At 40.3% G+C, this 24,246-nt stretch overlaps 1 protein-coding gene across 1 annotated transcript in view; it reads right to left on the bottom strand.

Moving 5' to 3' along the window:
• Positions 1 to 4,671: 4,671 nt before the first annotated feature.
• The window catches only part of tspan18b (tetraspanin 18b), a 34,334-nt gene continuing 14,759 nt past the window's right edge, over positions 4,672 to 24,246 (bottom strand). Inside the window, exons 3-10 of the mRNA XM_026312538.1 lie at positions 16,333 to 16,413; positions 9,385 to 9,480; positions 8,071 to 8,265; positions 7,701 to 7,775; positions 7,378 to 7,476; positions 6,953 to 7,129; positions 6,222 to 6,305; positions 4,672 to 5,485 (exon numbers count right to left, since the gene is read on the bottom strand). Coding sequence (XP_026168323.1) covers positions 5,438 to 5,485; positions 6,222 to 6,305; positions 6,953 to 7,129; positions 7,378 to 7,476; positions 7,701 to 7,775; positions 8,071 to 8,265; positions 9,385 to 9,480; positions 16,333 to 16,335 — 777 coding nt within the window. The 5' untranslated portion in view covers positions 16,336 to 16,413 and the 3' untranslated portion in view covers positions 4,672 to 5,437. The remainder of the gene's footprint in view (positions 5,486 to 6,221; positions 6,306 to 6,952; positions 7,130 to 7,377; positions 7,477 to 7,700; positions 7,776 to 8,070; positions 8,266 to 9,384; positions 9,481 to 16,332; positions 16,414 to 24,246) is intronic.

Below are 24,246 nucleotides of genomic sequence, written 5' to 3'. Positions count from 1 at the left end.
ACAACAAGGAATGGCCATTACAACAGGCCGAAGCCTTATCTGGCTCACTGCATCTCCTGTTTATCGAACTTTGTTTTGAAGTATATTTAACAGATTCTCACAATTTCACAATAGGTTTTGCAGTCTCATTGCAACACATGTGAATCATCTGTCCCTGGTATATTTTCTTTTGAGCAATTCTCAGGGGCTTCACCGGGCCCTTTAAATCCCCACCGGACCTAACACCTTTCACACTGGATAAACACAACACAAAGGAAAAACTTAAGTTTTATGTTAGAGGGTGGGTTATTACATAAAGGAAAGAGGACTCTCTAATCCCCATGGGAGGTTAACCACTCATAAATCATCAGGCAATGAAAGTTTCCTCTCCAAACAGGGGGCTAAAACAAACTGAACACCCTACCTCCCCCTCATCCCTCTTCTCCCTTTTTCCTGGGAGGAATTTTTATGAGGAAAGGAAGAGATGTAGTGGTGCAGGACTACACTGGAGCAAAGAGGTAAATACTGCAACATCAATCCTCTGCAGTGACCCCAATCAGACATTATTTTTAAGGCTTTTACACAGGTTCCTGTAACAGCAGTAGGAAGACTACCTAATCCTGTAACTGATAACATATTGAGAACAAAAGGGAGCTCTTGAATGTCCTGAATGTTCTTCTGTATTTATTCTATTGTTAAGATTTGTTATAGAGAGAATACAAAAGCTTTTGTTAGTATGATTTGTTTTTATTTAAAACAGAAAGTGCTGACATAATCATAGATGCTCTGAAAGGACTTTTGCCACAAACTGTCAATACATATCACAATTTATGGGCAGAACAAATCCTTTATTTTTGGTACTCTTCAGTAAAATAAAAGCAGCTCTTAATATTTCAGATATAACCAGCAGAAGAAAATTCTCACATTATGTCAACATGAAATATTTGCATCAGGTTGATGTTTGGCAGATTTTGAAACTTAGCTGCTTTGAGTTTGGCTTCACCAGTCTAAATGTGATTTAGGCTTTGTCATCCCAGACGCGGATGCACTGGCAGTGGTATTACAGTATTTTGTCTGTTATGATAGCACCAGGAGGGTTGCACACCTTGGGGTCAAATTAACATCGTTCATATGTGACGGGACAGGACATGAGAGTGCTGGAGAGTAAACCAACAGGATGAGGGGCTGCATGTGCTGACCACCAAAAACACTTAGCAGCTGTTAAATACTCAAAGAGATCCTGACCCAAACTACTGCAGACACTTCAAATGTGAGAGCAGGAGAGGGAGGGGGCACTGACACCGACCGCTACTGGTGCTTGCCTTCTGATCAACAGGTCAAATGCAAAATGTGCCTAAAATACCAAATACACACCGTTTTAATTTGAGGCTCTGGCCTTTTAGTCATGTCAAATTTGCTTCAGTCAACACTGAGGAGTTTGTAGGTTCAAAATATCAGTCCTCTTGAAGCTAATGTTTTCAGAGTCAGTGAAAGGGCACCATGTAACACATGTATACAGATGGTGTAATATTAGCGTGGCAGGAAGCAGCATTAACTTATGTTAACTTATGTACTCATTCTATGAATAAAAATGTGTAGTTAATTTAAAATGTTTCAAAACAAATAACCTACATACAAAATAATGATCAATAATGCTGAAATCCTCATGTTTATGTCACAGATACAAATTGTTAATCTTTAGAACAAAACATTTACAGTCATAGTAGGAATTCTACTGCCCTCGTGTGGTGAATTAAATAACTGTGGGCTCTGATGTTCAGCGTAAATAACACTAATTGCACACTAATGAATGAATGACCACATAATAGATATAATGTAGAGTGTAAGTTAAGTAATCATATTTTCTGGTGTGCAAATATTTTTTTATTAATTTATTATTTTTATATTCACTATTTTTAAACTGTAGTAAAAAAAAAACAAAAAATAAGATCCCTGAGAAACACAAATGAAGGTACATTATTGAAGACTCTACTTTGGAAGTACAGCTATAATTAAGTTTACGGAGGGAGACATACGGCAAAGTCTGTATGTAAAAAAATGTAAGATGCAATGCCACGCAATACAAAACCATATGATAAAAAAAGAAACACAGGGCATCTCTCCATTTTATTTAACTAAATCTACACTGTGTTTATACAGTCATGCCAATATACCTACTATGTAAATAAATTATATAAGTCTGATAAAATCAAATTAGTTTATCTGGGGTTGTTGCATGAGAAAGTGCAAAACAAGGCTTGTACATCATATTTTATTTGCAGTCTTGTCTGCCAGCAGCTCCAGTTTGGGTCAAGCCAAATAAGTCCAGGTTTATGAGAAAAAGTAGAAAGAAAAAGAGCTTCCTTTTCTTGTACAACCAGAACAACTAAGAGCTGGACTGACAAATGACTTCTGAATTGATAAAACACTATCTGCCCCATGTGGTTTCACAAATATATGATTGAGTTATAGCATAGTGTTGCTCTCAATAGTCTACTGTGAGTGTGACAGTGAAAAAAAAGATTATTTATTTAATTTTAGAATGGTTAAACTTAAGAAGTCTATTTGGACACTTGCTATTTGTTAACTCTAAGCAGACTCAATGTAGGCCTTTGAGAAACCAGCCACAGAACTGGATAAAATTAAAGATGGAAAGAACACCTAAAGAGAGATGAGTGGAAAAGAGCACCAACTGAACAGGGGAGGTGTGGAGAAAGATGGTGAAAATATTTCCCAGCAAGCAGCCAGAACAAATGATGGAGGGCAACCTGGGAAGAGTGAATGAATAACACCTGTTTTGCTTGACAGGGGAACCTCAGTCCAGATATGTCCACCCGCCAAGCTCAGCAAGGCGACCTTGTAATAACCCGCTCTCAGTATTTCAGTTATTACAGCCTGCAGAGAGGCAAAGTGGTAAATTGTGCTAAACTCCAAAATTTTGAACTATAATAGCTAACACAGCTTTCCTAGCAAATCAAATAAATTTAGCCTTCAAGTTCAGCAAACAATTTTAGCCTGACAAGGTGCTCTTTAAGAATGGATGCCCTAATGTCAACATGTAGAGGCCAGTGGAAATGGTGTGGTCCACCACAGAAGCTGATCTGCACACTGAATCTCAGATGAATGGCATCATGCTCACAAACGTTGAAAAAAGCCTGTCACAATGTCCTATAACCCAAGGTGAGGCCTTAATATTTGACACAACAATCCATTTGAAGTGATGTAGGACTATAAATTGCATACTACCTCCATCTGTATAATATTCTCCTCGTCACAGGAGACCACAAAAGTCCATATATGAAGAATATGTGTTATTTGTTAAGCATTAGTGTTGCACATAAATAATCAATTAGCTAACGCTACTTTACCTCAGCTTGCATTTCCTAGAGCCCACTTTTCAGTAGCTAACTAAATCTAAACTGATAACCTTAACGCGCTCAAACCATTACTGTAAATTTGAATCTCGAAGAAACGTTAAAGTGAGTGATGAGGTCACAAACATGGCCGCTGAACACCTAACAAGCTAACGACCATGTTAAACCGTTGGTAAAGGTGCGCAGTGAACTTACATTCATCAAGCGACCACAAAAATGACTCCAGGTTCGTGACTCCGTTGCTCCGTGTGCAAAAAAAAAGTCAATATCAGCAGCTATAGGAACTTTTTCGGCGACTGACTAAAACAGCTGACGCCGACCACAGGACCCGCATGAGCCGCTGGTGTCCATTACAGCCATACGTCACCGCGGCCGCCATGTTGGACTACATGTAGGTTTGTTTAGGTAAATGTTGCACATCTGTCTGATTCTGCGTTAGGAAAGATTCGACTTAAGGCTGGCTTAAAAGAAAATAAAAGAAAAACATTGATTAAAAAATTCAAGCAAAACGTACCACTGAATACACAGACTTTCTGAGCTAAAGGACTTATAGCAACAATGACAAACAAAGAGTCACTAGTTGACAAAAAATGAGTGTTATAAGGTATATTGTCAATTATGTAGACAATAATCAGAAGCAACAAGTTATTACAGAATTGAGAGCCCCGTATTTACTTTCCCCCCAATTCTTGCTGGAGATTTTCTACAACACAGGGTTGTACAAACAATCTGCAGTCTAAAGTCATCTACTGTAATGATGTTTTGCCACTGTACTGTTATATTTAATACGATTCATTTGTTTCACTTTAGTTTTTCTTTGCAGCATCTTTGTCTCATTTTCTGTAGCTGCTGCATGAACTAAATTGAATTCCCCAGCATCTTTGAAACTGCACCTAATCATTTTGAAATGAATCTCATTAATACAATAACAGCCAAGAGCTGAATGTGGACTCTAACCACATTTTATTTGGCTCATCAGTAAATGTAACCATCCATTCAATATTTCAAGTATCAAAGTAGAGTAGAAAGATTTAATAATCCCCCCTCCAAAAAAAAAAATGCTGGAAAAAATCTGGCCGTCATTTTTGGCAAATATCTAGGCTGAAGAATTTAACTAAAATGGATTTTGTCATGAGATTTAATGCAAAAAAGCAGTTTTGTTTTGGTTTTTTTTTTTCAGAAAATCAAGCAATGCTAAACTTGTTAAACTGTACATGTCTCATGCAGTGTGTGCTTCCATACTGCTTGGATGCATCAACATTTGTTTTTCAAATACATGCTGAAAATGTGCAGCCAGTTCAAGAAAAACACAAGGAAATCATTCAGAATGCCATTTATGTCAATGACTGTTCAAGAATCTAATACAATTGCATACACATACTTTTCACCACCTAAAACCACAAACAGTATAATCACTACTGCAATAAACATCACCAAACAAATAGAAAAATGTATCAGAAGTTGGCTTTCCAGCTTGGTAGGGGTCATGAAGAGCCACAAGCTCACATGCTCATACACATTCAAAAAGAGCGTTCGGTATATACACACACGCACACACATACAAAGAGAGCAGATATATAATACAGCATTAAAGAAGAGTGGCTGTAAAAAGGCATGTGGATGGAGTGTGTTACAGTATACAGTATGTAAGGAAAAATGGTAACAGCCAAAGTCTACATAAAACACTTTTTTTTTTTTTTACAGTTGAGCCAACTTTACTTAATATAAATATTCTTCATCCAAAAGTCAGTGCAGTGCCTTCTGCTCAGGCTTCACCTGGTCCTCAAGCCCGGTCCACTTTTATGCCCAGTCAGTGCTAGACCTGGTCCACAAATTAGTTTCCATTTTACACACAAATCTTTTTACAGTTTTATCTCTGATCTTCGGCTTTCTCTATGGTTTATGTGTCTGTTTTTTGTTCCCCAGTACCTCAAAAGTCCAGCTGTGAAGTACAAGAGTTTGTTTTTCTACCTATTTGCCAATAGAAAAAAAGAGATCAACAAATTAACAATTGTCCATTTTGTTTTTATCTCCTGAATTCCCTTTAAAAAAAAAAAAAAAAAAAAATTAGAGATGGAACAGCTCTACTGGATTCCCCTGAAGAGACACATTGCAAAGACCATGGCGAAGAGCTGAGGAAAGGAAGAAAAAACATTTTTAGCACAAAGGAAACCATTTGTTTGTCTTTATAAAAATTAGAAAACATGTCAAACTACAAAAGCCTACATCTTATACTAAAATATAAAACAACAGCTGGTCCAGATAAAAATGAGCCCCTCAGTTATATCATGGATGACCTCTAACAAGGACTTGTGCCAGAAGAGAATAGGTGTCAAGAGAGAACATAAGTAGGGCATAGGTGTAGTCAAGAGAACTTGTGGCCAAATGCAGAAAACAGGGTTCATTACCTTATACTGTATCTGTGTGGCTATGCTATAAATGTATGTATAGTTAATATATGTGTTTGTTTGTATTTAATCAATGAAATGACTTTATATTGCGAAAATAAACCCTAATGATTTCTGCAACATATATTATTAGTTACGACTTGCTTTACTGGTAATGAAATCTTAGATTTCAAGTACTGTATAAGAATAGATAAGTACATAAAAGATACTTTGAAAATATCAATAATACATGTAATGATGTGAAATTATTTAGGTGAAATGAACTACCCAGTACAGACACACATGTGTCTCACCACTAGATGGAGAGCTTGCCACACAAAGAGTTTTCAAACATACTACACATATTCAAGAAAATATCCTATGCTTAGTGCACAATTCCCTGTTACTGCAATGAATATCCACATCACTGGAGAGACAAAGAAGAAGCTGCACATGTGATGATTTGACTAAACCTTCATACCTCAATGGTCAGCACCACAATGGCCAGTGCTCCAGCCACATAGATGTACAGTTCAAAGTAGTCAACCACTGCAGAGTAACAGCCCTGTAGACACACAAAGACATAATGCTCAGCAGAGAATCAATAAGCTATAAACTTGCACAATTACCAAGACAATTAAAGTAACATTACAGCTTTAATTGAGTGCAGCTTTGAACAAAGGCCTGGCTGAAAGAATGGAAGCAGGGACTCGAGCCTCACAGCCTTTTAATGAGGGTTCTTTGTGTGAATGAACAGAGAGACAAGCATATCTTGCATTGTTCTAAAAGCTTGAAAAACAACAGGTGGAGAGTGCAGTAAAAATCTTCTCCTATCAGTTTCACTGTAATTACATTTCAGTGCAAGATTTTCTTTACACATATATGAATTATGGATGTGGGTGGACGTGTATAATTATGAAGCAATTACATTTTTTTTATGCTTATGCTCCAGTTTTTCCACATGTATATGCATTTTACTTTACCTATATATACACACACAAATACAAACACATACACACTTATGCTCACATGTGTACATATGGTGTATATGGTCTCTCATGACACTCAAAACATGGAAAAGCATTACCTATCAGCCATAGAGGAGTCAGCTAGTGCCTGGATGTCACCCTTCAACCATCTCCTGCTCTAATTAGGCTTGGAGGTGGTTGGAAGAAGGGAGTGAGTTTGGACACAGTAGATGTCAGACGTTACCTTGTTATTGCGGTACAACATATTGCCTGATAAGCACTGCTCCTGGCTGTTAGAGCTCACATCTACGGTACGACTGGCAGTGTGGCAGCAGGCTTCTGGCACCATATGATTTTGGTTGAGCCGCTGGAACAGGCTTTCCTTAAAGTCCTCTGGGCTGTTTACTCCACAGCAGTCAAACTGAAGGGAGGAAAGAAGAGAATAGGAGAAGACCTTATTAATGAGTCCTATTTCTGCAATGGCCTGTGGTTCACTGTGTGAACCAATCAGGCATGAATATTGACTTAAATGTCTAGGATTTTATCTATAAAATGTAGCCCCCTGACATCAGCCGTAAATCTTTCCATTTCCACAGACTGCTAGTAGAAGCTATGAGTTGGTAAAAGCTACGATATGTGAGCTTTTTGCCATATGTGCCGTGGCCTTACTGTAGTCATGATGGCATTCCATGTAGAAGTGAAGACGTCAGTGTTGTTATAGCCCTGATACCGCCTCTTCAGCTCCTTGGTGAAGTACTGTCTGGTCAGCTAAAGCAACAGTAAGATAAAGCATGTTAGTGACACCACAGAGTCAATCAAAGAACATCACTGGACACAAGAGCTTGGTGCATTTTTAATGGAGGACTGTGTGAAATATGTCAACTTTTGGCACTTTGATGGTCAGGGCTAAGGACACATTTCGGTATGACTTCGGTACCCAGCTCTACTCAACACCAGCCATCAAAGGTGGAGTAAATATAAGGGAAACTTACATGGTCCCGGAATATGAAGGCCAGGATGGCAGCAGCCAGCTCTGCTAAGAAGATGAGGAGGATGAGCATGAAGAACTGCAATAAAACAAAGGAAAAGGCAAAGAGTGAAAGAGAGTAGGACACGGTGGATGTGTTTCAGTAAAAGTAGGCCTACACATCAGTCACTGAAATTCTTATTCTGGCTGTGCCCACTTCACTCAGCATTAACTATGCATGAGGCTTGAGGCATGAAGGAAAATAAAAGGACATTTTGCTCTTTGGACTTTCTGTTTTAAGTATGACAGGCCAAAAAGTGACACAGTAATCAACACACATGCATACAAACAAGATTAGTAACAGAACTACATTTTAAATTTGTCAGCAGACTCACAAAGAGAAGCAGACACTTGTTTTCACGGATAGCTCCACAGCAGCCAAGGAAGCCCAGAAGGAAGAGCATGCCTCCCATGCCCAGGATGATGTAGACACCGGTGAATAGCAGCGGATTGGCTGCTACAATTTCCCTGAACCCTGTGGGGTCCACAAGTACCCATACTCCCACTCCCAGGAGGAAAGAGCCTCCTAACTGATGAAGTAAAAGGGAAAGAAGACACTAGTTAGACAAAACAGAAACTAGCTGCATATTAAAAATTAATGGGAACTCAGGATAGTTCGGTGTGCTCAGCAGCACAAGAAACTTTCAACTAGATGTCATATAATGGAAAATAAATTTGTGCTTTTTTTACAGGACAGCATGCTGGTAATGCAAATCTCTGAAAGGCTGGGATGAGGGTTGAGGGAGAGATAAAACTCAGGGTATCTACAGAACCATAATGGAGGGAGTTTGGATAGAGATATCTTCCCTGCTTCAACTAAACCCCCACCCTGGCAAAGAAATGCACAGCACTGTAGCTTCCATCCTCTCCCATCCTCTTTTTCACTAAAGCCCTATCTGCAGTTACTCTGGGGTGACTCATGTGATTAAGAAAAGAAGGTACTGAGGTGGGGGAAGAGATCTGAGCCTCAAACACTTCCACTACAATCTCCTTTTTCCTGTCACTGGGAGACACCTGGTCTTCTGCAAATGAACACATCTGCCTCCGTGCCAGAGGTTGTTATATGAGGTGAGGCAGTAGCCATTTTAAAAGCTCATTGGGTTTGAAAAACATTAGATGAGAGATGGTCATGGAAAGACACCAATAAGCAGCAGCAAAAATAATAAACAAATGGTTATTACTGATGCTAACAGCCTAGTTCATTTTTTGCTTTGCTGCTTACATTATTAATCCAGCCTTGAACAACAACATGTGAGTAGAGTCTCTGAACAGTTTGGTTGCACTTAATAAAGCAGGACAACAGGAAACAAATCTTCTTATTCTGACCCTCCACATCCTCCACCCCACCCCTTTACAGACTCAGACTAACAGGATTATCCTTGATTGTCTGATCAAGACTAATAAACTCAGGTGCCAGTCACAAAGTCCACATGGCACAGTGTGCCTCAGATGCATGTCAGCACACTAAAATCTAATCAAAGGAGAATTTGATAGAATCATGATTGCCTCTATCTAATGCAATGCAAATGTGGCTCCATTAGTCATTCGGGGCAGCCAGCAGCCCATCTTAAATTGTTAGATTGACACTAACTTCAGAAATAGCTCGATTTAGTGTCCTTGAGAGAGAGAGAGATATCAAAAATACTTACAAAGATGAGGAAATTGAAGACAAACATGAGGTACTTGATGCAGCTGAGACAGTCCCCCTCCATGGTTGTCCCTCGTGCTGAAGCCTCTCCTTGCCCCTGAGAAAAAACATAAAAATCAAACACAACATAAACAAGACATGAAATGTGCCACTTTATACTGTCCACAGTATTCCCATACCTGTGCACACTGGATAGGCAAACTGCCAAGAAAATAATACTCTGCAAAAACCTGCTCACATTTTTAATGAGTTCTGCCAGTCAAACATACAATACACACAGCCCTGTCTGTTTATTTGGTCCAATCTCAGCAGAAAATCCTTGTATTAGCTCCTAAGGCGCACTGTACTAGGTATGATTTCTCAGCAAACCCTAAATAACTGCAAGGCTCAACTACACAATGTCAACCCAACCCGATAAAACTAATCTTACCACACACTCTGACAACTTATGTATTTTAAAATGAGCTTTCACAATCAGCTGGCCTGATTCCCCATCAGTACTTTCTGTCTCTGGACTGATGGGGTCTTTGGGTTCAGTGTGACTCTAGGGGCTGTCCATCTCAGAGCATTGAAGAATATGAGTCCTGAAAAGGGCTCAGTGTGCATTAGCTGACAACGTGTGGCCTTTACTGTGGAGCTTCTTCGTCTTAATGTAATGAGAGGCAGGAGCCCTCTGCTCCCATCAGCCAACCCTTTATCTGACACAGACACACTTTCCCCAATGAAAGCCCATCCTGGAAGCACTCCTGGTTAATGAAGAACCAAACCCTTGCATTAGGAGATAAAATGAATGTCTCGGTATCCATGACCAGGTACACCTATATGTACCTGATATACCACAAAGTCTCTAATGAATTGTTTGTTTAACTAACCTGCAAATGAACTAGATTTTCCCCTCATGAATACTAGGAATTGTCTAAGGAGCCATGTCTATATATTCTAAAAAAACCCCAAAAAAACCAAAGTGGATACAGTCTGTGGGGCAGCTATAATTGCAGTCTCGGGGAAAGAAGAAAAATTAATTATTTGCCAGAAATGAACTGGCACTCTCTGCTTTGTAGTTCTTATTATTAATTTGCTCTCTCATAGTGATAGCCAGGATTGAGGCTGGGTAACAAGTGGATTAAAATATATTTTTTTTGAGGAAGTTTAAATAGTTTTACACAACTAGGCAACAACACACCATCACATTCAAATTAAAACAAAAAGTAAAAATTCCTTCTTTTGTCTACACTTCATGGCTTATCCACCAGAAATCTCATAATCTTTAAGCAGTCTTTCCACAGCTTGATGTGCCGTTAGAGGACTTCTCTGGGTGAACTCTCTGCTCCTCTGAGGAAGCGTCGAAGCCTGATTGACGCCAGCTTTGATTCCTGTCTGTCTTTAAAGGGGTTCTGCTGTCACTCAAATGGGATTTAGCCTTGACCCTTTCACCTCAACTACACACAGTCAACTCAGAAATACATGTTATCAGGTGAAATAAACCCTAACTTCAGATTTCTGTATTTCATTTTCGTATGATGGCAAATTTTTTGAATTGTTTATTTTGCTCTGAATTTTAGTGTGCTGGGAGCTCCAGAGAGTTCTTGCCTCATTGTACATTTGTATAAGCTGCTGTGATAAAAATGAACGACACTAAAGATGTAAGTCTTTGTCTGCTGTGGGAGCCAGTTAACAGAATGAGAGCATTTCCTCCCCTCTCCAGCCTGAGGGCTTATTATTTTTTCTTCTCTGTTCCTACCCTGACCCAAAGAAATTGATTTAAAGCTATGGTTAAACACCTCCTGTAAATCATAACAATATGCTTAAGTATTGATCACCTTCTTAATGGTACTCTGAGAGCAGCCTCATTGCCTAAGGTGGATTTTAATTAACCCTTCCCTTTCCTAAGCACCACTGAAAGGCCTAATGAAGGCACAGGAGGTCCTACTGAGATTTGTATTCATTACAATCTTACAGAAAAGCACCAGAATTGATCTTTTCTCACCCTCCTGCTCTTCATTTTGAGTCTTGGACTCCTGTGAAGAGTGCAAACTGTATTTAACGGAGCAGGGGATGAAGAGGTTGAACGAAGAGGGGGAGGATGGGGAGGAATGGGTCGGCTGGAAAAACTCTCTGGGCTCAGCTCACATCTCATTCTCCAAACAAAATGTCTGATTTCTCTTCCAGCTTCACCCTTCTGCTCTTCACTCCCATCTCAGGGTCAAACTAACTGTCAGATCTGAAGCCAATTTTCTTTTTATGCATTAAAATGCATTGGATGCTTAAGAATGAAGTGGACTATATCTGGGCCTTGCTGGGCTCGAAGTAGCAAGCCTGTGGTGCAAACAAGCATAGCATAAATCAAACTGCCACAGGGACCCCAGAGAAAATGCAGAGTAAACAAACTGATCTTTCCCATGATTCCTGTGAGATCTCAGAGGCCTCATTGATTATAGTCCAGCCATAGAGATCAGACCATTAAGTCTCTCTGAATATTCTGCAGGGTGTATTATGCACACAAGTTGAACCCAAACCACCACCTGCAGCATCCCAGCAACATAAACAAATTACAGTCAGATTAAAAGCAGATCCTCCTCAGGTGTTCTGCTTTGCTAAGCTAGCTAATCTGTCAAAATAAGACATGTGCTTGTGTTTGTGTAGACTAGCAATAATGCACCAATTATAAACAAACAATGACAGACATATCAGCAAGGAAGGCTGCACTGCTATCATTATATGCATTTTCTATCAGGATATACTGCATGTCCTCAATCTGACACTCTAAGTGCCAGTCTTTGCCCTGAGGTACCCAGTAAACACCAACTCTGTCTGTGTATGTGCAGCATCTTCTCTTACTGGCATAGTGTAATGCCACATGGTGCTAAGATCCCATTGTTAGCAAAGACTGTTCCACAGGCAGCTTGGGCTTCGTTGAGTTTGATTGCGAATTAACGAGAACTGATCCCAGATCAACTCCAGAGTACCAACAGAAGCCAGTGCTCTGTAATGAGGGCAAACCCATCTAGCCTACATTCTTCTCAGTATGAGTATAAAAAATTCTTTAACACTGCTAAGGGCCCTTTTTCATGCTTAACTCAAAAACCAGAGGTCTGTTTGGCATCTACACAATCAACCATCATGGTCATGTCAGCTCACTGTAATTAAAAGATAAGGAAGACATAGACCAACACTGAGAGTGCGCCATATATAAATAGCACACCCTTGGGTGGTTCTCCTTGAAGTTGACACTTTCAGTAAAATTAATGAAGTGAGTCTACATTCCCCTGCTCCACTATCCACCGCCCTGGACAAATGGATCACCACGGCAAGGACACTGTGTCTGCTCCTTGCCAAGTCGTCACAGACCTCCATTCTCCCAGTAGCCAGCCAATTGACTTCATCCTGAGTGTGAGCTTGCATAACAAATAATCATTACTACTGAAACCCTGTTGAGATTATAAGGGTTGGAACTTGACCCCTTTAAATGTCATTGACCCCCTAAATGCTCACCTATAATTGAACCCTCGGGACAAAGCAAATCATCCTCTGGATCCCTAATGCAGCTGGAGCAGGTGTGTTTTTTCCATCTACTGTATGCCACTCTGAAGCTCCCTCTAGAGTATGCTAATACCTTCTGACAATGACACTAAGGGACCACACACGCCATATAACCCTTTATCTCAATTAAAATCCCATTTTCAAATTTCTCCATGACTTCCAAAATCAGCAGCAGCAAGTAAACACCCCAATATCCGAATAAAGATAGGCTCCTCTGGCAGTGAGCAGGCCTCCCCTGAGGCACACCATGTCCCTTAATGAACCTCCAATTAGGAGAGAATGAGCCCTGGGCTGTGCTGTCACACGGAGGAGCTTTGAAGTGTACTGAATGCTAAGCAGTTATAGCTCTGTATGTTGCTTTAGAGGGCATACAGTTTGCAGACAACAGGGAAAAAAACCACAGAGAGAAAGTGTACAAAAGTAGCTCAAAGGCAACCCAGCTCACAGTGGGTGTGTGTGTGGGTGTAGCTCACACAGAGCACAGCATACTCTGCTGGGTTAAGAAGTTTGGGAAACTGGCAGGCTTGCTCCAAAGATCCTAATGATGGTTAGTTGCTCAGGTGGAGACACACAGTACAAATACTCTACACTCAGTTAATGAGTTTTCACTGTCCACACATAGGATTGGTGAATATTCTCAGCATCTGCACATTATAGGCATAGCTAGTCCATCACAAAAAGCAGGTGATCTCTGATGAATTAATTCACTACGCCTTTTATAGCCGTTTATCATTTTAGTCTATTGTTCCAATACGTGCCTTGAATCTAAAGCAGTTCTAATAAGCCTGTGAGTGGCACCCTCCTGACCCATTGAGTTAGTAAATGAGATTGTGGGATTCCCCTAAGGGTAGAAGTCCTCTGACCAGGCAGCTGACACACTCTTGAACAACAGGCTGATTAACTGGAGAAGACTCCCAGAATGAACAAATGCACAGTCACAAACATACTGACCATGTGCTGTCAACAGTGCTGCAGGCCACATTCTTGACATGCCAACTGGGCACACATCCAGCTGTTGGTTCAGTACTAACAGTTACTCATACTCCTGCAGTAAAATCGATTCTCCAGCTCCTTAGATAAGAATAATTGGAAGGGAGAAGGGCATCGGTAGCTTCTTGGTTAACCTGAGCAGCGGACGTGATTGAAATGAGCAGATTTTTGACTTATATTGAACACTAGTGTGTGTGTGTGTTTGTGTCAAAGCAAAGACTCTCACTTAATTGCGTCAGCACCTTTATCTAGCTGAGGAAAGATACAAACTGGCTGCGCAGCTCTGGATCAATACAAAGCTCAGGCACCAGGTCAATGACAAATTGATCACCTGGTGTTCTAGCTCTTACACGGCTGGTTGTCTGGCAGTGAGGGCATGTGGAAGCGGCACACAATGAACACATAAACATTCTTCACCACTGCCTGTTAGGACTTAGCTCAGGCTTTTCCCACAGGGTGCACTGGAGGATGACACATTGCCGTTGGGGCTTTCCACAAAAATGAGTTATAACTCAATTCAGAACTAAATGCTCAGTAATTACTTTGACGACAACGGGGAGAATTATTTCCCTGCACTCAGACTTCTGCTTTCTTTCTTTTCTGCAGGTTCCTACAATATAAACCAATATCCTTTTTATGTCAGAGTCATGAGGAGGGGAATCAATAGCAGCTCTTTGCTTGACAAAAAGTTTGAAAGGTCCAATCAATAATCTCACCAAGTCTACTTTCACCAGTGTGTCTGTGAGTTCGCTCCATATAAAATTTTAAATCATATTCAAGCTGAGGTTGTTTTCTTTGTCAAATATCTGCACACACGGATTTTCCATCACAGATGGGGAGTAAACAGAAGTAAACAATGGGAGATTTAAGGAAAGACAACACTTTCAGCCTCAGGGGACTAAACACAAAAGCACAATTAGGAGTATCAACATGCACAGGAACAACAAAATACACACCAACTCAATCATGCAAATGTTTACACATCACTAAAGCCTGACCAAAAACAGAACCAAATAAACAGAACTGCGACTTTCTTTTGCCTCAAATACACAGTTTTGTGAAATCCTTTGGGGGTGTTTTTAGCACATGTTGGAGCCTTTCCAACCCTCCACTAAGGACCCTGGTCTCCACGGCAACCCGGATATGGGGTGAGAGTGGCCTTTGTCTGCGGAGCAGTGTTTGGCATCTCCACTTAGCACTAGTTCCTGTTAAAGAACAAAGGGGAACAGAGCGGGCACTTTACGACAGGAGGACAGCTTGGCCAGCCATTTGTCTAATGAGCAATCACTCACACCCTGTTGCAAGGCCATATGTTAGTTTAAATACGGCTACTTCCCCTGTGTTCAAGCCCAAAAAGCTGTTTTACCACATACTGATGGCTTGTGAACCATCTCACACTCAGCTAAAGTTCAACAAATTGAAAAACCAAAACAGTAAAAGCAGTAGTGTATCCACATTTATCTTAGAGGTCAGGGATTCAAAAACATCACAAACATACAAGCAAACAAACAGATCAAAACAAAGCCTCAAGGAAAAAAAGCCTGTGAATGTCTGCTTTTGTGGGAGCCGCTGATGAAAGAGGTATTCTCACATATTGGAGACCCAACTTAAAACTACAACTTCATTCAAAGACATTTCCACACTGTTGGTTTGGTTCTATGAACATGGTTTGAAATTCCTGATTCTTTTATTCTACCTTGTAATTGTAATTTTGTGAAACAGAAGCATTTATGATGTCTAAAAACTCATAAAATAAGATCCCATCGTAGTTAGTAAGAGTTATTCTTATACATAATGTTTAGAATATTGAAAATAGCTTGAGAATCTGGTTTTAACCTTACATGTGCACATACATTGCACACCATTTATTTACCTGGTTAGCTGCTTTTATGATTATGAGCTATGACTGATTACAGCTGATGTGTCTGGGTCCAACTTCACCTTTAACCTTTCAATCTATACATGTCTGCTGCTCAGCCGTGCCTGGAATACTAATATTACAAACGCCAATGCAAATAAGATGCTAACAAAGACCAGTGCTGGTCTGTTGTGATGGTAAAAGGACAAAAGCATTTGTCTGCTCGTTTCGCAGGACCAGCCTCTCATACCGGCTCTCACCGGCACTGTGCCGCCTGTTGACGGTAACAATGGCTCTGTACTCTGCTGTCAGCATCTTACTGAAAAGAGTCTGTCAACAAGCTCTTTCTGCTGTTCTCTTGCTGATTTAACACGTCTGCCAGAGTGGAATCACTTTTGCATTTGGTGGAAATCATTCATGACAACACCCCCACATTACAGATGCTGAGGGAACGCTAAGGGCAGAAATATTGCTCACACAGGAATATATACTAAAGATAAAAGTTTTCTTAAAAAAAAAAAAAACATGTGTGATTCATTTGTAGATAAAATACTACCATACCATGTGTATCCGTTTGGGCCTGGTCTTTGTTCAGGTGAAGTTGATGTCTCTTGGTTTTCTCCCCTCTCCTGTTTTCATGGGCTGTTGAATAGGGAAGAAACAGAGGTCAGGACTGAGCTAATGTGATGAATACACCAGCATGGAAAACGAACAGTGGCACATTTGTCTTGGTATGTGTAATTCATTTAAGCAGAATAAGACAACATGCTTGAAAAGCATTAAAAATAAAATTCCAGGACACTAAAAATGACTGAATTTGCATTTATTATGTATGAAGCACCCACTCCCAACAGTGAGCTAATCTAAGACTGCAGCAGTGTTTTAACTGTGTGAATATTTCACTTCTCAGCTGGAAGGCAATATTAACAAGGGCAGAATAAAAACGTACTGCCTTTAACAGCAACAGTGCATGACTGTGCTGTGGCCAAGCAAAAACTTCAGATTTGCCTTGAGGTATTAAAATATGTGCATCTCCTCACTCAGTTAATTATCCTTTATCATTAGAAATTCCAACATACCAGTTTCCTCATACAGCTTCTGATGTGGCGTTGGCGAGCATCTGAACCCATAAACTATTCGCTGAAAACAGAATACCTTTGCTTTCTTACCAGACATTGCTGGCATTGTCAGTGTTGCATCTCAAACCAATCTAATGAGCATAAATGCTTTAAACTTTTTCCTGTTTCTAAACTGCTTTGCCACAAGTGTCTCCCAGCTGAAAATAATGATATAGCAACTCGAGCCAATTAAACTGCTGGTATTCCATCCTCAATGTGCAAAAATAGTCAGCAGTGCAGTTTTGACTGACAATAGTTTGGAGCAGGTTTCAAAGCACTGGCACTGACAACTATAGCATCAAATATGGTGAGAGCTGCCGACAGAGGCATGAACAGCATGCAGCTCTTGCCACATTAGATGGTGAAATACAGGCAGGGTATTTTTATTCTGACTGGGGCTGGGGAGAAAGAATATCCCAGGAGGATTCAGGATGATAGAGCCAGCCACATCATCCCGCCAACACACCATACTGCCAGCACACATCAGATTCACCAGGACACAGAGTCCAATGGACAATGGTAGCCATGCACCTTCTCCCATACAGAACACAGAGCTCTGATTGCATCTGGAAAAGGCAATAAAAGCCTGAGTGAAGACACAGACAAATCTGAGAATTGGGGAGAAATAATGCGCTCCCTTATCACAAAGCCTTGAACTCAGAAGTACAAAGTACATGCTCAGGGAATCAATAGCCTTTCTACTGTGGCTACACATGCACACAGAGCCACAGAATACACAGCTTGTTTAAAGTCGTATTCTCCACCATATGGCTTAGCAAACATATTTCAAAGTGATACAATCCTGTAATCCCTTTTCATTTTATTTCAGTCTATTACAAATGCAGCAGATAGGTCATTGTCATTGTCATTGTCATGTATGAAATGTAGTACTACTAAGCAGCAGGCTGGTCAAATTTTAGCCTGAAGCCTGTTGCAGAGGTAGTCTCTCAAAAGCTGCTGTTTAGAGAGCTATTAGCCGATGGAGAGTAACAGTGTTGAGGGTCTGCATTATTTTTTGGTTTCCATGGAAACCCTTTTCATGAGAAAGTGGAGCACCAATAGGATCGCGGAGCCAACACTGAATCGCTTATGGGGGTGAGAAGAGAGATCATCGTGGACGGCTGAAAACACAACAATAGGACGAACCCTCAAGGGAGACTAGAAAGGCCAGGCCATTGAGGGTCCAACAAAGTGGGGAATGACTCAACACTAGAGAAAAGGTTTCATCTACATCCGCTCAATGGCTTTTATTTTAAATAAATCTCCCTCACCAACTAGTCATTGACATTTAAGCTCACACGAACTGTGGGCAATTTAAACATCAAGGGACCCACTAATTGATTAGCCTCTACTGATATTTCATGCTCTGACAATATTATTGCATCACCGACATCTATTCTGTGTGTAAGACAGTAGCACATTATAAATGATCCTCCTCTACATACAGTCTATATGGTAGTTATACCCCAGAGTTCAAATTACAATAGAGACAACTGAGGATCTCATGGAAGCCATTAAGCAATAAGTGCCATTAAAAGTGCCAGTAGACGCCAACATAACTGCATATCGGATGGTCAAGCGCTGCCCTGAGTCCCCTTTCTCAACAGCTTTCCAGTGCAGGAATTTGCAGGAGTTTCTGTAACTTTAACAAAAATAGCGATTCATGCCTTTAAACTGAACTGAATTGAACTTTGCAAAACCCATCAAGCATGCCCAAACTGCTATTGGTCAGGTGCATGGAGGTGACAAGGAATCTAAACTTCTCTCTCAAGCCCAAATATTTCCATTGTTCACACAACTGCATCTGTTATTGTGCCCTCACCATGTGCAACACATGAGTGCCTTCGATGAAAGAAGGTCTAAAACCCTGCGTGTGTTCTCCTCATTTCTAGGATTCTTTGTATCCTGCCCCCCACCCCTCTTCCTCTGTGACAGCAGGTTTTTCTCTTTGCCTTCATGTCAGCTATAAAAACTTTTGACATCAGATGTGGTTGGACAACATGTCAAGTGAACAGGTTGCTTTCAAGCCAGCCTTTACTATATGTGCACTCTTGGATAGCTGTTATGCTCTGCGCCTCCATAGGTCAGCTCTTCCTGGCCAATCAGGGCAGGCGACCTTGACTATAACGTTAGAGGTTAGAGAACAGCAGAGTCTGGTCAGCAACACATCCTTTGGAAGAGGAAGGGACAGGAAAACAAGGGAGGAAGTAACAATTCTTCCATCTACACTTCACAGCTGTGTTCGGCCTCAAATTCTAACCATTGCTGACAAAAGCAAACATCTGAGCTTAAGAGCTAATGACCTGTGCAGCTTTGAACTTTTTATAAACACATTTATTAAAAGGAAAAATCTACAGCTCTAGAGTCAGCTTTCCAAAGTGATCCCAAGCCAACTTCTGGCAGAGTTCATATACATCATGATGTAATAGTATAGAAATGAGAAAGGGCAATTTCCAGCGGCTATATATCTCCAGAACATCTGCTTTAATGAGGGCAGTGCTGAGGCAGAATTATCGACTTACCCCATCTGGATTTATTGATCTAAGAGTGTGAGTCAACCACCAGAGATAAAGATAAACCATTGCGATAAAGACACAATCCCACTGTGATCAGAGGGCATCACACAGCTAATCACTCACTCTCCCCTCTCCGGCCACAGCCAACCCACTGCCTTCTTTGTTCTCCACACTACAGTAGGTGCTCTCAGTGTTGCACACCAGACACGATTGTATTCACTGATACAGAGTACATAATTATTCCAGCTAAAAAATGCAGATTGAACTCATTACACCGTCTTCTATTTTCTCTGTGTTAATCGTTTTCGGCTAAATGGAAACCTGATAAGAATGCAGCTCCTGGAAATGAGTTCGCAGGGTGCTAGTTTGATGCTGATGAAAGCTGACACTGGGTCCACCTCTTCGGTAAGTCAGAGACAAACACTAGCCAGGCCTCTTCTCTTTGTTACAGGTTTTTCTTAGCAGCCTGTATCTCTCATCTTGCAACAGATGCCCTAATCAAACAACACTGAGAGGTGTCTTAGACAGACCTGCAACCTTCTTCTCTAATTACACAACATCAACTTCCCTCTAGTGACACTGCAATGATGAACAATTAAACAAGTTGTTGTTTTATTTATCTGCCTCTTACACTTTCACTCTAATTTCCAGGACCCCAAGGCAAGCCCCCGTGCCTCAGAACAGGCGGACATCACAACTCCACTTTGAAGCTGAGCGATTAAAGAGGAAAGACCTGTCAAATTTGGATGACGGGGCTAAGGTTGGGAGCGGGGGAGGATCAACATGAGGGACAGGAAAGGGTGTGCTTACTGAGAGCATGGGTTCCTGTGGGATACAATTAAGAGAAAGGCTTTTTTTTAGTGAGGGTTACACAAACACAGCAAGGATACCAGCAGTGCAGCCGACCAAGCCAAGGTAAGAGTTTATTACTACGCACACAGAGGGGGCTGGGGTGGTTAAACTCTCACCAGTTTGTTCACCAACTCCCCCACCCACGGGCCCTGCGAACTGATGAACGGCCACATGATAGCCATTTTCATCCCAGTTAAATCCTAAAGCCCACTAAAGCTTGAGAATCATGCAGCTTATAGCTCACAGAGCCTCCAACTCAGTGAGGAATTTAGATGAAGATCCAGGCTGTCTGCACAAAAAGGATGTTTGCATAGAGTCTTCCCTCAGGATGTTTTTTTTTTTTCAGCTAAAACACTACAAGTGTACAAAAGATAACACAACACACAAATGTGTAGTTTCTTTATGTGAAGTGCTTTGAGATCTTTTTTTTACTGCGATTTTGCACTATATAAATAAACCAATTGAAAATTGTAGATGCAACCAATGATAGTTTTCATTAAATATTATGATGGTGCTTAACTTTTTATCACTATATTGCATTAATCATCTGGTCTATAAAATATCTGAAAAGTAAAATTTTAAATTTCCTAAAGTTAAAAGTAACGTCTTCACGTTGCTTGTTTAATCTGACCATTAGTTTCAAAACCAAAACTTTCTACTTCATTATCATATGGAATGAAATCAAATCTCAACAATGTGAAAACATAAAGCTAGAGAGTTTTTGGCACTTGATTAATGATTAATATATGACTAAAATACTTGTGTCCAAATTACTATATTTGATGTTTTTGTATATTACACTGAAACACTTAAATCTACTGGGAATCATAGTATTCTGACATAAGATATATGGTGTCCAGTATAGTATTTTCCATAAAACATTGAATGTTGAAATATGCAGCCACTGTTGTCAAACCGGCCAGTTAAACATGTGTTAAGACCACATCTGGTAACAATTTCAAGGCTTCATTTCAATTTTGCTATAAGACCGTAGACAAGTAGAGTTCTGCATATTTACTGAAATTGGATTCTGTAGCGAAGAACAATCAGTGTAATGAATTGTCCTTTACCTGTAATGTAGCAGTAATTTGGAATATGTGTCTTTAACGTGCCCTTACCTTGACCCTCCTGCCTGTTTAGGACTCATGTAGTGTGCTGACAAACAATGTGGTAAGTATCTCAGTGCAGAAGATACACAAGAAGTGGAAACAGATTTGTTGCATAATGGAACCAGATGTAACTTATTTTCATAATTAAAACCAGTGAAGGGTATTTAAGTTTGGACTCTTCCACAAGTAAAACTAATTTTCTGAAATAGCCATTTTGCTCATATGCGCAGAAATTTAATTAATTTCATCCTTGTTCCATCGCTACTGTCTGTACATCTCATAGTATTGCAATTGTAAAACAAAAAATGACACAAACAGGATTAGTACAAAATAGGGATTTCAATAAAGAGAATACAACCAAAAATGGACTGAAGGACACTTGGGTCTCTGTCTGGCAGTTACAGCACCAGTTCAATCCAAACCCTGGGACTCAAGGAGTCTGGTTCCCATTGCTGATGGTTTTCACTGCATACCTCAGTGAGCAACACTTCACTGCTCTGTTCGCACACCACTCTGAAATTAAGATGATGGTGGTGAGCATCTGTGACCTATTGATTTGTTCCAGAACAAATGTTTTTATTTGGAATATTTGAGAAGTAAAATTGTTGTTTTCAACTATATTCAAACAAAGCAGCGTGACGCTCAACAGGCTGGACTGAAACAATGCATAGACTTCTTTAGTTTATGAGCGTATACACATGGGTCACATTACTAGACAAAAGTACAATCATAGAGAAAGATGACAGGAATACAGCTTCCGTGATGGCATTGCCATCTGGTGCCATAATATAGTCAAAATATGTCTTTGAAGCTATGTGGACGTGAGTGATAAAGAAAAAGGCAGGGAATAACATGACATTAGAGTTTGCAGTGTTTTATAGAGGAGGTGGGCCAAAGCACCTGAAAACAAAGACAAGCTTCACTAACCCCCTAAATAGTACACTAATGCACTTTAAGAAATTAAACATTTATCCTTAGGGGAAAGAGTAGTGTTTTTATACCACATATGCTGCAATATAGATTAAATACATGTGGCTTATTTTTTCCTCCATTAACAGTTAAATGGATATAATTACTAGATAAATGTGTTGAGATCTTAGTGGCTTAATATGACTACCAGTCCAGTCCCATGTTTCAAGAATGACCAGGACCTTTTATAAATGTATGTAAAAAAATGTTCAGGGACCTTCAAATGAATCAGGAAATTATATTTAAATTATACTGGCAATTATATGCATACTAAAATACTAAAATCAGCTTCTTGCACCTAATGTACTAAGCAATAAAAGAAGGCCAGTCTAACTGATTATCCCCAAGTACAAGCAAATGTATATGTTATCCAACACAAATAACATAGACTATTAGAAAAGTATGTCTCACTTTTGTACACCTACAGGACATATAATTAAGTATTATAGTACTGTCTGTACTGATGTTACCAGTTGTCAGCTAATTATTGGATAAAAATGTACTTCCTTGTGCAACCTTCAGTATTTTGTGCTGAAAGTTCATCTTTAAGGTAATTTAGGAGTAACTGAGGGTAAACATAGTTTGGTTTGAGCTTAGCAATAATTGTGTTATAGGGAAATATAAACAGAACTTCAATACAAGACCTAAAGCTAAGACAAAACTACTGAACAAGAAAACCATAATGCAACAGCACCTAATAAAGTTTCTCCACATACAGAGATGGTTAGTCTGTGTCTTTTTTGGATTTTGCAAGGGGCTGTACAGGAGCAGGGCCGGCGAGTCCCACTGGGTTATGAGAGCCAGGAGCTTTGCATCTGGATCATTTCCTCAGCCCCAGAGGGGCGCCACACTGGGTCCTCCTCATAAAGCTGCACATGTGCCAAAGAACCCCAAAACCCTCCGAATCCTTCATCTACTGTATATCAGTGTCTATGTGGTGGCTGTGGTGATAGCAGGTAACAAGCTGTGACAGACTTGCAAACATCACAGAGGGAGAGGGAGAAGTGAAAATGACTCATGCTTTTTGTCTCTCACACTGTCAAATGTGCCCACACTAATGGCCAAACAGCCTGAAAATGTGTTTCTGCATGAGGGGCAAAAATGGTTTTATCACTTCAGCAGAGCAGGGTGTGACTGATGGCAGGAGGATTACTGGAGCAGTGGAAGATGAAATTGGGATACAGAAGAACTGTGTGAGTAAAAATTTCTGCTCAATCTAAAAACCTGCTCCTTTCCACATTGGTTCACCCTAACCTTTGAGGAAATATCCTGCCCCTGCGTAAGTCCCAAGAGGAAGTAAGAAAGGACTTAAATGTGGAAAAAGGAGTTGGACATTCTCCATGGTGAAAATGCAGGAGTACTTTTTAGAAACATTGCTTCAGTGGGCTAAGGGAGCCACAAGTCAGAAGAAATCACGCTTGGTTCAACACACAATCCACTTTCAGTGAGATTTAATCACGGAGCTTAGAGTGTATTAGCTAGATATAAACAGTCAGTGCCAGCTGTGAGAAAGTTCCCTATACTGCTTCTTGAAAAAGACACTGCATAAAACATCTAATGTTACAGGCAAAAGTCAATAGTTAAAGCTCAAAATAAAACTTTCACAGGCCATGGATGCTGCAGTTGTGCGTATCAAGGGGTTGAGGTTAACTGGGCACACAAACACACTGAGAACTACACTGCCTTCAGGCCTGAGCTGTGGAAGCTATGGGAAAGGGGGTTCATGCAATTACATCACATTGATTTATGGGAGACAGTGGAAAGATGGGGAAAGGATGGAAACTGAGCTGCTTGGAAGTGGTCCAAGATTAGGTCCCTGAAGAAACACAAGTCAATAGGTTTACACCACAAAACATGATGGATCTGAGACAATTGTGTGGTGGATGAATGTGGTCACAGAATAGCTGGTAA

This window comes from Mastacembelus armatus, chromosome 6 (genome assembly GCF_900324485.2).
Source record: "Mastacembelus armatus chromosome 6, fMasArm1.2, whole genome shotgun sequence".
Taxonomy (NCBI): domain Eukaryota; kingdom Metazoa; phylum Chordata; class Actinopteri; order Synbranchiformes; family Mastacembelidae; genus Mastacembelus; species Mastacembelus armatus.
This window is presented reverse-complemented; position numbering and strand designations above follow the sequence as displayed.